Source organism: Saimiri boliviensis, chromosome 11 (assembly GCF_048565385.1).
Source record: "Saimiri boliviensis isolate mSaiBol1 chromosome 11, mSaiBol1.pri, whole genome shotgun sequence".
Classification (NCBI taxonomy): Eukaryota; Metazoa; Chordata; class Mammalia; order Primates; family Cebidae; genus Saimiri; species Saimiri boliviensis.
In genome coordinates this window covers 17,617,227-17,630,197 of record NC_133459.1, presented here as the reverse complement: position 1 = coordinate 17,630,197, position 12,971 = coordinate 17,617,227, and the positions used below count along the sequence as shown (strand labels likewise).

Here is a 12,971-nt window from a genome sequence, read left to right as displayed (position 1 = left end):
AGGATAGGAGGGTTTGTTCAGACTTACTGTGTTCAGCATTTCTTAAAATGTTTCAATGAGCACCATTCCCTTTATGTTCCATCAAAAAATGCATTCCAAAAGTAGTCACAGAAAAATATTTAAATTTTTATTTGGTTTGTGAGTTTCCCAGGCTTGGTATACCAAGCTGTTATCATGCCTGAGTGAAAAACTGAATGGTGCCCAATGAGACAGAAGATTTGAATGTAGAACACCCACCTTCAGATTACCAAGATTCAATGCACCGAGCTATTATCATGCCTCAGTGAAAAGCTGAATGGTGACTATGTGTCTTTTAATTTCAGTATTTGTGTTTTAAAAGGTACAGCATAACCTGCTAAGTCCTCCTTTTGGGTGGGCAAGTGGATCCCAGGACAGCAGCAGCCGCCGGGTGACCACTCCTCTCTATCATGGGTTCAAAGAAGTAGAGGAAAACTGGTCTAAGCATTTCTCATCAGGTCAGAAAGAAGACTTGTCAGTAAGAAACTGACTTACTGATTCTCATTGGCGGGATTGAATTTGAAGCTTAGAGACTCTTGGAGGATCTTTGGTCATTTGCTTTAGTGTAATCCCTATGGGTGGCAAATCACCTATAGATTAAAACATTTCAGAAATGGACTCCCACATAACCTACATTTATATTTAAAAAAAAATTGAGGCCAGGCACTGTGGTTCATGCCTATAATCCCAGCACCTTGGGAGGCAGAGGTGGGCGGATCATTTGAGGTCAGGAGTTCGAGACCAGCCTGTCCAACATGGTGAAACCCTATCTCTAGTTAAAAAAAAAAAAAAAAAAAAAATTTTTAGCCAGGTTAGTGGTGCATGCCTGTAATCCAGCTACTTGGGTGGCTGAGGCTGGAGAATCACTTGAACCAGGGAAGCGGAAGTTGCAGTGAGCCGAGATTTCACCACTGCAATCCAGCCTGGATGGCAGAATGAGACTCTGACTCAAGGGGAAAACAAAATTGAGGCCGAGCATGGTGGCTCATGCCTATAATCCCAGCCCTTTGGGAGGCCAAAGTGGGAGGATCGCTTGAACCCAGGAGTTTGAGACCAGCCTGGGCAACATAGATCCTGTCTACCAAAAAATCATTTTAATAAGTAGCCAGGCATGGTGGCACATGCCTGTGGTCCCAGCTACTTGAGAGGATTGCTTGAGCTTAGAAGGTTGAGGCTGCAGTGAGCTGTGATCACACCACTGTACTCCATCCTGGATGACAAAATAAGACCCCTGTCTCAAAAAATAAAAAATAAATTGAGACACAAAAATTCGGAATCCTGGTGTTTGGCTGTAGGGTACAGTGTATGGATTATTGCCACTCAGTGTGATTAATTTTTCTTATTTTCCCTTAGAGTTGTGGTTCCAATATACAACTAAATTTCCTTTTGGTTCTTGGTGGCATGCTGGTCTGAAACGAATGTGAACATGAGATTATCTCTAGTGTTTTTCTCATACAGCAAGTGTCTGTTCTTTGGATGAGTTATTTCTTGTGTTCATTTTTAGTATGTGTTTCCACTTATCCTAAGGATTATTAGATGTTAAGAGTATTTTGTAGAAACTTTCGTGAAGCCTTAGTATGAGGTTACTGTTATCTCTTACTATTTTATGTTAGGGAAATAGCATGTAAGTTTAATGTGTTCAGACATTTGATTGCAGAGCATCTTACTTAACTCTTAAGAGCAATGGTTCTCAATGGGTGATTGTGCCCCCTCCCCTCTAGGACTTTTGGCAATGTCTAGAAATATTTTTGGTTGTCACAGCTGGGGGTGCTACTGGCATTCAGTGGGTAGAGGCCAGGGCTGCTGTTAAATCGGTAGTGCTCAGCATAGTCTTCCACAACAAACAGTTATCTGGCTCCAGATTTCAATATTGTTAAGGCTGGGAAACCTTGTTCTGAAGTATTTTCTCAGTTTTTACATTGTATACTAGTTAGACAGAGTTAAGAATGAAACATTCTTTTGTTACTTTTCAGATGCTGTCCCACAACCCAGATTCTACTGTGTCCTGTCCCCAGAAGCCTCAGAGGATGATTTGAACCGACTTGATTCTGTGGTACCAGGAATTTAAAAACTGCATTTTACATGTTGGTCAAATGGTTTCCACCAGAATCAGCCTACTAGAGGGAGAGGGAATGACTGACTTTTTATAGTCAGGAAATGTGATCTGTATTATGACTTGAGCTTATTCTAATAGGAAAATGTTACTTGGATTTATTTGTTGGGTGCACTTTTCCTGTCGGGGTTTTCCTTTCTAGATTGGCACCTCTGACATCTGATTTTTGAAAATAATCTTTGTTAGCATTTTTCACATGCAGGTATTTTAATGGATAAAAAATAATTGCATTACTTTCTTATTCTAAAGCCTGCAGTTGTGTGCCCACAGTAGCTTGCAAACGGTGTGAGTAAGGTCCCAGAATGGGAATCTGCTCCAAGGAGAAATGAACGAATATATTTTGTTGATCATGAGGATAAGCGATAGTACGTAGGCAATGGGAAAAAGTATCTTAAAAATAAAGAAATGATTGTCTTTCTTTCTTGATGTCAGGCATGTGATGTCCTTTTCTCCAAGCTTGTCAAGTATGATGAGCTTTATGCTGCACTGACAGCCCTGCTTGCAGCTGGGTCCCAGCTTGATACAGTGAGGAGAAAGGAAAACAAGAATGTAACAGCCTTGGTAAGACCGTGGAACCCTGAGAAGTCCTCGGGTTGTGTGTGATCATTGATCATTTCTGTCAGAAATTTCCTTCTGAGATGTAATCAGTTCATTGAGTACTGATTTGCAAAATTGACTGATACATCAGTATTTCTAGGTAGTTTGGATAGCTGTGTTCACCTTAAAGATAATTTTGCCAGTTTTGCATTTTTGTGGTTACCATTGAGAGAACTGTAATTTAAGAGTTAGTAGTTTGGATAGCTGTGTTCACCTTAAAGATAATTTTGCCAGTTTTGCATTTTTTTGGTTACCATTGAGAGAACTGTAATTTAAGAGTTAGTAGTTTGGATAGCTGTGTTCACCTTAAAGATAATTTTGCCAGTTTTGCATTTTTTTGGTTACCATTGAGAGAACTGTAATTTAAGAGTTAGTGGTCCCTCCCGCCCCCCGCCCCCGCCCCCCCCGCCAAGTGCTTTAGGTCCTGTGAATACTGGTTGATGTGTGAAATTGAAAGCTTCACACTTGAGATTTTTCTGTGGCTCTGTTACTGTGCCTCTATACTTCTAGAAGCAATTTCAGGCCATAGAAAAAGGACAGCTGATTCTAGTCCTGCTAAACAGAGTGTCCTGCCCTCTTTTGGTTAATTGGTAAATTATTGGGGAGCTGAAGTTGTCTTGGAATAGCGTTTTTGGTCTGAGAAATGTACAGAATATGGAGCAAATTATATGTATATGTGTTCTGCCATTTTCTGCTTAGGTGCACTCTTTAGAAAGATCTGGAGAATGGGCTTGGGGGCCAAATCTCTGTTGAAAATCAGGACTCTACACAGTTCTGCTTTAAAAGTTGTATTTGGAGCAGTTCTTACTGTGAAAGAGATATTTAGGCAATACCAAGTACTACCTCTGTGCTCCTTTTGCTTTCTCCAGGAGGCCTGTGCCCTTCAGTATTACTTTTTGATATTGTGGAGGATCCTAGGAATTTTGCCACCATCAAAGACTTACATTAACCAGCTATCCATGAACTCACCTGAGATGAGTGAATGTGACATCTTGCACACTCTGCGATGGTCTTCTCGGCTCCGGATCAGCTCCTATGTCAACTGGATAAAGGTACCACAGAGGAACACAGAGCTTTCTGCTAAGAGTATTCAAAGCCAAAGTGTTTTGTGCTTACTGGAGCTTTTAAATTTGAAGATAATGAAAGCTTAGATTCTGCCTATATTGATCTCCTAAACACTTTTTCTTGCTGTCCAAATAGGATCACCTTATCAAACAGGGAATGAAGGCTGAGCATGCTAGCTCACTCCTAGAGCTGGCATCCACTGCCAAGTGTAGCTCAGTGAAATACGATGTTGAAATAGTGGAGGAATACTTCGCTCGACAGGTATGTAGTATTGGAACCTTAATGATATAACTTGGCTTCTACCGTAGCCTTTTGCCACAACTAATTATATTTTGCATATTTTTAAAGATCTCATCCTTCTGTAGTATCGACTGTACCACCATCTTGCAGCTGCATGAAATTCCAAGTCTACAGTCCATCTACACCCTTGATGCTGCCATCTCAAAAGTCCAGGTCTCTTTGGATGAGCATTTTTCTAAGATGGCCGCTGAGACCGATCCTCATAAGTCGTCTGAAATTACCAAGAACCTACTTCCAGCCACGCTACAGCTTATTGACACCTATGCATCATTCACCAGGTGGGTGACCTGCCTGCCCAGAGATGCACATGACTCTTCACTCTGCAGATCCACCAGTGACTCAGAATTTTATGTTTTTCCGTTTTGTCAGCTTAGGGGTTTTTCCCCATAGTATAATGCTTTCTTCTCTAGTATGAAGGGGTGCTTGATGAGGGAATTTTCAAATAGTGCAGGAAGAGTCAGGAGGAAGTTTAATGTCTATAAATCTTTAAATATTTTGTACCATTTGAGTTATAGGATACAAAGAAAGGTGATATAATTTTTCTAAACACTGTCATTTCTGTTATTGAGTTAAAGCTCCTTAAATGCTCTTTATTATTATTAAAATAACTTTTTTTTTTTTGAGATGGAGTTTCGCTCTTGTTGCCCAGGCTGGAGTGCAGTGGTATGATCTCGGCTCAATGCAACCTCCACTTCCTGGGTTCAAGTGATTCTCCTGCCTCAGCCTCCTGAGTAGCTGGGATTACAGGCATATGCCACCACGCCATGGCTAATTTTTGTATTTTTGGTAGAGGTGGGGTTTCACCATGTTGGCCAGGCTGGTCTCGAACTGCTCACCTTAGGTGATCCACCCACCTCAGCCTACCAGAGTGCTGGGATTACAGGCATGAGCCACCACGCCCGGCCCTTAAAAGCTCTTTAAATGTCATGATATGTAGTTGGAGAAAAAAATTTCCAAATGATTTAGAAGTTATTTGAAATTCAGCTCTTTCTATAACAAAGACTGCAAATTGCATGTCCTGTGGACTTTGTCTATATGGTGTTTAAATATGTTAAAATTAATTTCAGTATATAAAATTGGGAGATTATTCACAATTTCTAGATTTCTGGCTTTTCTTAAATTGGAAGAACTGGCAAAACTGGGCCTGACTTCCCAAAAAAACAGTAACAGAATGGAGCTGAGAATGAGTTCCCCTTGCAGCAGTCTCACCGGACTCTCTTAAGCTTATTTACTTTATCTTGTCCCTGTATAGGATCTCAGTGTTCACTCCTGTTCTGTGGGGCTTTTTTTTTTTTTTTTTTTGAGACAGTGTCTTGCTTTGTCGCCTAGGCCGGAGTGCAGTATTGTGAACTTGGCTTACTGCAACCTCTGCCTCCTGGGTTCAAGTGATTCTCCTCAGTCTCCCAAGTACCTGGGACAGGCGTGCACCACCACACTTGGCTAATTTTTGTATTTTCGGTAGACACAGGGTTTCTCCATGTTGGCCATGCTGGTCTCAAAAATCCTGACCTCAGGTGATCCACCTGCCCCAGACTCCCAGAGTGCTGGGATTACAGTCTTGAACCACCGTGTGCCCGGCTCTGTGGGGCTTTAGGCTGCTTTTTTTTTTTTTTTTTTTTTTTTTTTTTGAGACAGAGTTTCGCCCTTGTTACCCAGGCTGGAGTGCAATGGCGCGATCTCGGCTCACCGCAACCTCCGCCTCCTGGGTTCAGGCAATTCTCCTGCCTCAGCCTCCTGAGTAGCTGGGATTACAGGCACGTGCCACCATGCCCAGCTAATGTTTTGTATTTTTAGTAGAGACGGGGTTTCACCATGTTGACCAGGATGGTCTCGATCTCTCGACCTCGTGATCCACCCGCCTCGGCCTCCCAAAGTGCTGGGATTACAGGCTTGAGCCACCGCGCCCGGCCTAGGCTGCTTTAAAGGGGCCTGTTTGAGGCAAATTTTATGAACAAATGTATGCGACTGCTATGTGCCAGGTACTTTTGGGCTAGGGTTATAGCAGTAGCCAAAGCTGACCAAGTCATTGCCCTCTGGAGATTAATAGGCTCTAATCTGGCCTATTAGGCCAGTGCTTTACACACTGAACTATTAACATTCCTGGCCCGTAAGTTTGCAAAATGTTGGATAAACAGTTCGTTTTGTTTTGTTTTGTTTAAAAATATATAGTGTTCAGAGCCTTTACATTGTCAATCTTCTGAGGTGGGGGAAGGGGGATGGATATAGTATTCACTGTCTCAGACTTGTCAGGAAATCATATTTTGGGAACATTTCAGAGGAGGGGGCATTCTTTGGGAAACAATTATGCATTGGAATTCTTATGAGACCAGGAAGGAGCAGGCACTATCAACTATATTAAATAGATGAGGAAACTGAGATAGAGGATTTTCAGCCCAGCTAGGGTTAGTTTTTCCTCACTGGTGGGATTAGATTCCTATGGCTTTACTTTCCCCCTATTTTTTCCCCCAGAGCCTATTTGCTGCAGAACTTTAATGAAGAGGGAACAACTGAGAAACCTTCGAAGGAGAAACTGCAAGGCTTTGCTGCTGTTTTGGCTATTGGCTCTAGTAGGTGCAAGGCAAATACTCTGGGTAAGTGAATGAATGTGCTTTTGAATAATATTATTACAACAGCTGCTATTGCTAATACTACTGCTTCTCCCCCTTGCTGCCTACTGGCATTTACCACTTATTGGAGCCTTTTTGTGTATCAAGCATTTACATAGGTTTATCTGTTTTGATCTTCACAATAACCTTTACTCTTTAGAAACTTAGGCCTAGAGAAGTTATTTGTCCAAAATCCTGCATCTTGCAAGTGGTGGAGCTGTGATCCAAACCAGGATCTGTTGGTTCCAAAGCATAAGACTATTTTACCTTTAGCACAGATCTCCCCTCCCCTCCCCCTTCCCTTCCCCATTCCCGTCCCCACCTCGGCCAGACTGGAGTGTGGTGGCACTGTCACAGCTCACTGCAACCTTGACCCCCTGTGTTCAAGCAGTCCCCCTGCTGCAGCCTCCCAAGTAGCTGGGACTGCAGGCACACACCACCTCACCAGATAATTTTTAAATGTTTTTGTAGAGATGAGGTCTTGTTATGTTGCCCAGGCTGGTGTTCTTTTCATTAATAGAGGATAGGAAGATTAGCAAGCTAGTACTTTGTGCCTGGAAAATTCTCTTTGCTGGGTTAGGAGTGATTTGGGAGAAATTTAGGGTGGAAAATCTAAGTGCTGGGATTGGAGTTAAGTGTAGTTCTTACCGTTTAAAATTTATAGCCATTTCTATTGTCCTTAATTTTAAGCTTTAAATATTCGTTGAACATTGATTAAACATTGCACTGCTTCATTGAATGCTGCTTTTAATGTGTGTTATGATCGCTGTCCTTAAGATTTGTCTTAAAGAGAAAAGATATCAAGAGAAAAGTAATACCTATTTATAGAAAGGAGAGCAGATGTTTAATGGTGATTTCAGTCTGACTTGCAATGACTCACCCTCACTTCGCATCTTATTTTCAGTTGTCTTCTTTACTTGTATGATTAGAAAGTGAATATAATGGGAAATGAAAACCTTACAATTGAGAATGTTAGCTATTAAGCAATTAACTGGTTCTTGGACGTAGTACTGCTATTAAAATATCCATTTAAGCTATCTTACTAATTATTTTGACAGCCTGGGCCGTACTGTTTCTTTCTGCATTTGGGTTTGGCTTTTAACGTGCTCTGTGTCATTCCCTTTTTGCTGTGATGATTCCTTGTCCTTTTTGTCGCCTCCAGGTCCGACACTGGTTCAGAATTTGCCATCGTCAGTGCAGGCTGTGTGTGAGTCCTGGAACAACATCAATACCAATGAATTTCCCAATATTGGGTCCTGGGTGAGTTCCTGTCTGTTCCAGGGGTAGAAATCCTGAGTGCTAGCCATTCTGTCTTTTGTTCCTGATTCTAAAGGAATTGGGCTTAAACTAGCTATCAAAAAATCTTCATATACTGCAGTAGTATTGGCTATGACTGAATCAATAATCAATGCATTTAATCACCTAATTGTTTCTCATATCCTTTTTGCTTAGAAGTTTGTTTTATCAGAAGACAAACCATTGTTTTTATTTGAGCCTCAGTTTCTTCACCAGTTGAATGTTGGGCTGTGACGATTCAATGTATTGAATGTTAAGTGTCTAGCATATTATCTAGCAAATGAATTCTCAATACATGTTAACTGTTTCCTTTGTAGGTTATATGTCAGGAACCTGCTCCTTTTTTTTTTAACAGTTTTACAGGGTCACTTTTAGCTTCTCTAGGCTTTTAGATACTACCAAGTCTTCTGTCAGTTTACTTGCTCTTTGTATATCTTCTGCTCAAATGGCCTCTATTAGCTGATTATTATCTTACTGAAGTTCTTTTGGAAAGCTAAATATTATAGTCTTGTTATCCCTGCCTTATGATCATGACCTCTCGTTACACCACCCAGAGCTTTAGTAGAGACCAGATGCATTGCAAAATCCAGTTCCTTCTCAGTCATTATAGACAAACAATAGTTTTACTTTAAATATAGTGCATTATATTATATTCTAATCATTTGAAAGTGGTATTGAATATTTGTTGCATTTAACTGTTAACTTTGTACTAATTATAATTTTTTTTTTTTATTTTTTATTTTATTTATTTATTTTTTACTAATTATAATTTAACTACTTCCTTTTCCCCACCCCACTGTCCTTCTCAGGATGAATAACAGTGTATACTGAGTAGAGGCCATTGTTTACAAACCTCAGTGGGATCTTAGTTTTTATCAGTTTTTTTTTTCATGTCAGAATTTTTTCCAGGGTAGATGGCCTGTCTATTTACATCTGCTTTGCTTCCTTTCAGCGCAATGCCTTTGCCAATGACACCATCCCTTCAGAGAGTTATATCAGTGCAGTGCAGGCTGCACACTTGGGGACTCTCTGTAGCCAAAGTCTGCCACTGGCTGCTTCCCTGAAGCATACCCTCCTCTCCCTGGTCAGGTTGACTGGAGATCTTATTGTGTGAGTACCTGCTACAGAGCCCCAGGGACTCTCTGTCTGTATTTTATTGGGTTAAAGGGGGACAGTGAGAGGTTTTTGTAACTATGTAGTAATGCTTTCCTGTATACTTCTTTAGCAAAAAGAACCTGTTGCTTTAATCTATGAGCACTTAGCTAGAATGATTTTTTAACTTAGAGCTGAAAGACAATAGAGTACCTCCTCCTCTGTGTATTTTTCAGAAAAGGCATGCTGGTTTTAAGCCATACTGCAATTTGGTGATGTCTTGGGTTTAACTTTTAAAATGATAGGGACAGATTATTTGATTTTTCTCCAGAGTCATAGTGGGATAAATTCCACCATGGTAGGAACTAGACCAGGCCAATGAGGGGACTGTTTTGTTTTCTTGTACATAGGTAACAGGTAAAGTCAGATATCATATTGCCCTAAAAGTGATCCAGGTTCCTGGGAGTTCTGGAAGACTTGTCTGAGATGGAATACTTGCTTTGGTTTCAGTTAATTTTCTTTGTTGAATATTATAAAACACAGCTCATTAATTTGATGTTTTAATAAATGGATTTTTCCAATGAAAATATTTGTTTCTAATATAATAATGAAAAAGAAGAATATGAAATTGTATGGTTATACCTGAGTGTAAAATAGCTATCATGGGAAAGAAGATGAATAAATGCCCTTGTGCAATCCCCCTTCCCTTCCGGCAAATAGTTGAATTACCCTGTCTTTGCCTTGCAGCTTTTTAGAGAAATGTAGTCACTAACTTGATTTCATTTTCTTTGCTGAAGTTGGTCAGATGAGATGAACCCACCACAGGTAATTCGGACCCTGCTACCTCTTCTTTTGGAATCAAGCACTGAGAGTGTTGCTGAGATCAGTAGCAACTCCCTGGAACGCATCTTGGGCCCTGCTGAGTCTGATGAGTTCTTGGCGCGTGTTTATGAGAAGTTGATCACTGGTTGTTACAACATTCTGGCCAATCATGCGGATCCTAACAGGTGAGCCGGATGGAGAACAGTCAGGTTCCTGTAACCTACTGCTACTGTCAGTGAAATGTACCAACACTGCTGCCATTATGTAATTAATTAATAGCTTATTGTGTGTGTGTGTGTGTGTATGTGTGTGTGTGTGTTTTATTCTGAGACATGGTCTCACTCTGTCACCCAGGCTGTAGTGCAGTGGAGCTCACTGCAACCTCTGCCTCCAGGGCTCAAGCAATCCTCCTACCTAAGCCTCCCGAGTAGCTGGTACTACAGGGGCACACCACCATGCCCGGCTGATTTTTTTTTTTTTTTTGGTAGAGATGGGGTTTGTCATGTTGTGTAGGCTGGTCTCGAACTCCTGGGTTCAAGTGATCCTCCTGCCTTGGCCCCCCAAAGTGCTGGGATTACAATTGTGAGCCACTGCACATGGCCACTTTATTGTTAATTGTGTTTTTCAACAGAAAATTCTGTACTCATGTGGATTCTGCATGAGTTTTTTGGAGTCCTCTTTTGTGATTAATTCTTAGGAATAAAGAAAATGGAAGACTTAAATGTTCAGATTTGGAGACTTAAAATTGTTTACTAAATGACTACCAAGTGTTTCACTAGCTCTATGAGATGTACAGAGGACCTCACTGAAATTGGTTTCTAGTATTTTGGTGACTCTGCTGCTGAAATGAGTGTGGAATGGACGGTCCCACAGCATGGCTGGACCTTGGTAATTTAGGACACATTGCTGTAGATGAGCTGTAAAGAACAGTTCTGTTTCACTTTCACCTCGCTGAGAATTACACAAATGAAGGTGCCGCATGTCGGAATTTCCTGTCTCTTTGTTCTTGGGTAGTCCAGGTTTTCATCAAGGATTCCTTTTATTCTCTTTCTCCTCTTTTTCTTTTTAATAGATCAGATAAGTAATTTCAGACACTTTTAGCTGTGTAGAGATGATTTGTCCGAAGTGTCTTTTTTCCTGAATCACTGGCAGATCTGGATTAGGACTGAGCTGTAGATGCCTTTCCTGTTTAGTTTCCGAGGAAGGAGGGTAGAAAAATAAAGTTGAGGGGCTGCTGTTAATTCAGTAAACATTTTTTGGACACCTACTTTGTGCCAGGCTTTATGTTAAGCTTTGGCAAAACAAAATTGGACATTGCCCTCAGGGTCAAACAGACAAACTTTGGATTTTAATAAATCACTATGAGGAGGACACTGAAACAGGTCTTAATACTGGTAGTTAAGTTTTCTGTTTGATCCTCAGTGGACTGGATGAATCCATCCTGGAGGAATGTCTTCAGTACTTGGAAAAGCAGCTGGAAAGCAGCCAGGCTCGTAAAGCTATGGAGGAGTTTTTCTCTGACAGGTGAGGTGTGTTTTGCTTTATTCAGTGAATATTTTTTGAATGCCTCTTGAAAGCAAGGGGCTATGTACATTGATTTAGGTACTTCTTATCAGCAATACTTAAGGCTTGCTTAGGTGTCTGCACTTTGGGGAGTTAATTGCTGATTCTTTGGGGTTATCGGTGAGGAGGTTAATTTCATAAACACCTTGTGTTATTGACTCATAAGTGGCCATTTTCCCCAGAGGAGATGAGATTGTAAAGACGGGTTGCTTTTTATGTGAGGCTTAATGTGATTCTTCCATTTTTCTCCCCTCCTGCCTCCCAGTGGAGAACTTGTACAGATCATGATGGCAACAGCCAATGAGAACCTCTCTGCAAAATTCTGTAACCGAGTTTTGAAATTCTTCACCAAACTCTTCCAGCTGAGTGAGTGACAGCTTTTAGTAATCTTCTTACGGGAACTTTGATGTCTGGCTAATACTGTGCATATCTTCTGCCTGAGTTTAACTACAGCATGAAAATGCTAACAAGTGGAGAGAATCCCTCAGAAAGTTTGGAAGGAAGTTGAAAACTTGCTTTGCAGCCTTTTCTCCTTTCCTGGCTCACAGTTTGCCCCTTCTTTCCCTTCCTCTTGCCCTTCTTTACTGACCCTGCCTTCTTGGTCTGCTCCTAGCTGAGAAGAGCCCTAACCCGAGCCTGTTGCATCTCTGCGGCTCCCTGGCACAGCTGGCCTGCGTGGAGCCTGTGCGCCTGCAGGCCTGGCTCACCCGCATGACTACATCACCCCCAAAAGATTCTGATCAGCTGGATGTAATTCAGGAGAATCGGCAGCTGCTGCAGTTACTGACTACATACATTGTTCGGGAAAACAGGTAGAACAAGTGCATTTCTGTCATACTTCCCTAGCGACCCCAGAAATATGGTGATATTTGCAGTTATCTTTCCTGTGGGCACCAGTTTTAGCATTTTCAGCATTTTTATATCTACTTGTCTGTGGACTCAAGGATTCTAGCTCTTGTTTTTTTTTCCCATGGAAAAACGTTTGGAATGACTTGGCCTGTCAATTACAACCTGAGTGAATGTTTTATGCTCTAGTAGCTCAAGTCCAAAGCTGGGATTGGTATTGTAGTTATGTGTTCAATGTTTAATTTAAAACTTCATTGATAATATGCAGAATGAGATTCCTATTGATTATTATTCACCAACTTGCTCTTTCTTTTCTACTAGCCAAGTTGGGGAAGGCGTGTGTGCTGTTCTTCTGGGCACCCTGACCCCCATGGCAACAGAGATGCTGGCCAATGGTGATGGGACTGGCTTCCCTGAACTCATGGTTGTGATGGCCACCCTGGCCAGTGCAGGTCAAGGTGCTGGTCACCTTCAGCTTCATAATGCTGCTGTGGATTGGCTGAGCAGATGGTAAGATGATGAAATTGTATCTGTAGGTTACAACATTGCTCTTGGAGAAGTGGGTTGTTTCAGGTTACTTTCTTTATAGCTCAAAGTGAGTATAGAAGAAATTTGAATCTCTACCCTTATATTGGAGTTTGGGGGTGGGGGCA

General features: G+C 41.3%; 1 protein-coding gene across 6 annotated transcripts in view; it reads left to right on the top strand.

Annotated features, from left to right (window-relative positions):
• Window positions 1–12,971, top strand: part of UBR4 (ubiquitin protein ligase E3 component n-recognin 4) — a 141,478-nt gene that overhangs the window by 35,694 nt on the left and 92,813 nt on the right. For all 6 annotated transcript variants that reach the window (XM_003934946.4, XM_074380168.1, XM_039473494.2 and 3 more), the window contains exons 20-33: window positions 341–476; window positions 1,992–2,071; window positions 2,564–2,692; window positions 3,598–3,780; window positions 3,929–4,054; window positions 4,142–4,371; window positions 6,563–6,684; window positions 7,862–7,959; window positions 8,948–9,105; window positions 9,885–10,094; window positions 11,332–11,433; window positions 11,738–11,838; window positions 12,086–12,284; window positions 12,640–12,828. In XM_003934946.4, coding sequence (XP_003934995.2) covers window positions 341–476; window positions 1,992–2,071; window positions 2,564–2,692; window positions 3,598–3,780; window positions 3,929–4,054; window positions 4,142–4,371; window positions 6,563–6,684; window positions 7,862–7,959; window positions 8,948–9,105; window positions 9,885–10,094; window positions 11,332–11,433; window positions 11,738–11,838; window positions 12,086–12,284; window positions 12,640–12,828 — 2,063 coding nt within the window. The remainder of the gene's footprint in view (window positions 1–340; window positions 477–1,991; window positions 2,072–2,563; window positions 2,693–3,597; window positions 3,781–3,928; window positions 4,055–4,141; window positions 4,372–6,562; window positions 6,685–7,861; window positions 7,960–8,947; window positions 9,106–9,884; window positions 10,095–11,331; window positions 11,434–11,737; window positions 11,839–12,085; window positions 12,285–12,639; window positions 12,829–12,971) is intronic.